The 1,555-nt window shown below is 35.9% G+C and overlaps 1 protein-coding gene across 1 annotated transcript; it reads right to left on the bottom strand.

Moving 5' to 3' along the window:
* Positions 1-393: 393 nt before the first annotated feature.
* On the bottom strand, positions 394-1,353 carry OR51F1 (olfactory receptor family 51 subfamily F member 1). The gene has a single exon (XM_039847800.1). The coding sequence runs from the start codon at positions 1,351-1,353 to the stop codon at positions 394-396; it is 960 nt and encodes a 319-aa protein (XP_039703734.1).
* Between the last annotated feature and the right edge of the window lie 202 nt (positions 1,354-1,555).

Here is a 1,555-nt window from a genome sequence, read left to right as displayed (position 1 = left end):
GAAAGACTGGATTCAAATCTCAACCTTGATCCATGTTAGATGTCTGAACTTTGATGACTTAAACATCTCTAGACCTCAGTTTCTTCATTTCTATACTATAATTAATAATTTCATTGAGCTATTTTGAAGAATAAATGGAATATATTTTAAAAGTAGTATTATAAAATAAAAGTCGACAAGTATTAATTACTAAGAATATTATTTTTATTATTTTATTATTATTTCTTGTGATTCCTTTATTGAACCATAAAATCTTGGGTATATGTACAAATATTTTACAACTGAAAACGCAAAAATGTTTATTAAATATTGGTTGAATAAATGAACAAAATGAGAAAATATCTGATAGGCAGTCATCTACCAGAGTTGCTCTTCTACAGTGAAAGCTACTATTTATTTTGAAAAGAGAAGCTTGAGTATAGCCTTGCGAATCTGTTTTGTTTTTACACTATAGATGATGGGGTTGAGCACAGGGGGCAAAAGCAGGTATATATTGGCCATCATCGATTGAACCACTTTGGGGGCTGATCGACCATAGCGATGCACTAAGGACAAGCTCATCATGGGGATATAGAAAATAGCCACTGCTCCAATGTGGGAGATGCAGGTGCTAAAGACTTTGTGTCGTTCTTCAGAGGAGGCAATGGTGAGCACAGAGCGAATTATCAAGATGTAGGACAGAACAATGCATGGCATATCTACTCCTGTGGTCAGGCTGAGATCAATTAATCCACAGATGTTGTTGGGCCAAGTATCTGAACATGCTAATTTAATCACATCTGGATGGTAACAGTAGGAATGGGAAAGAACATTTTCTCTACAGAAATGGAGGGGTTTAAGGAGCAAAAGTAGTGGCACTATTAATACTACAGTGCGTATTATTATTACGAGGCCCATCTGAATGATTCTGGAATTAGTGAGAATGGTAGTGTACCTTAGAGGGTAACAGATAGCCACATAGCGGTCAAAGGCCATAGACACCAATACCCCAGATTCTATGAAGGTAAATCCATGAAGGAAAAACATCTGGGTAATGCAGGTATCTAGACTGATTTCTCTTGCATCAAACCAGAGGACAGCTAATGTTGTTGTCATTGTAGAAACAGTCAAGCCCAAGTCCGTGGCTGACAGCATGGAGAGGAAATAGTACATGGGCTCATGGAGACTCTGATGGGTAATAACAACAAATAGGATCATGCTGTTCCCAGAGAGGGCAATGACATAAAGACAGCAGAAGGGAATGGAGATCCAGCTATGGACAGAGTCTAGGCCAGGAATACCAGTCAACGAGAAAATAGGAAATGTAGATGACAAATTACTTAAGATCTCCATGTTGTCCTGGGTTTGTAGCATTTGTCCTCACAATGCTCACATCCTATAGAAATAGTAAATTATGTGGTTACATAAAAATATCTAAATAAGATTTTTTGGTTAAGAGAGTTATCTAAAAATATCTAACATTGAAAAAACTGAAATCCATCTATTATATATGTATCTATCTATCTATCTATCTATCTATCTATCTATCTATCTATCTATCTATCTTATATATATA

This window comes from Pteropus medius, unplaced genomic scaffold, assembly GCF_902729225.1.
Source record: "Pteropus medius unplaced genomic scaffold, Ma_sr-lr_union100, whole genome shotgun sequence".
Lineage (NCBI taxonomy): Eukaryota > Metazoa > Chordata > Mammalia > Chiroptera > Pteropodidae > Pteropus > Pteropus medius.
The sequence above is the reverse complement of the archived record's forward strand: the minus strand, read 5'-3'. Positions and strand labels throughout refer to the sequence as shown.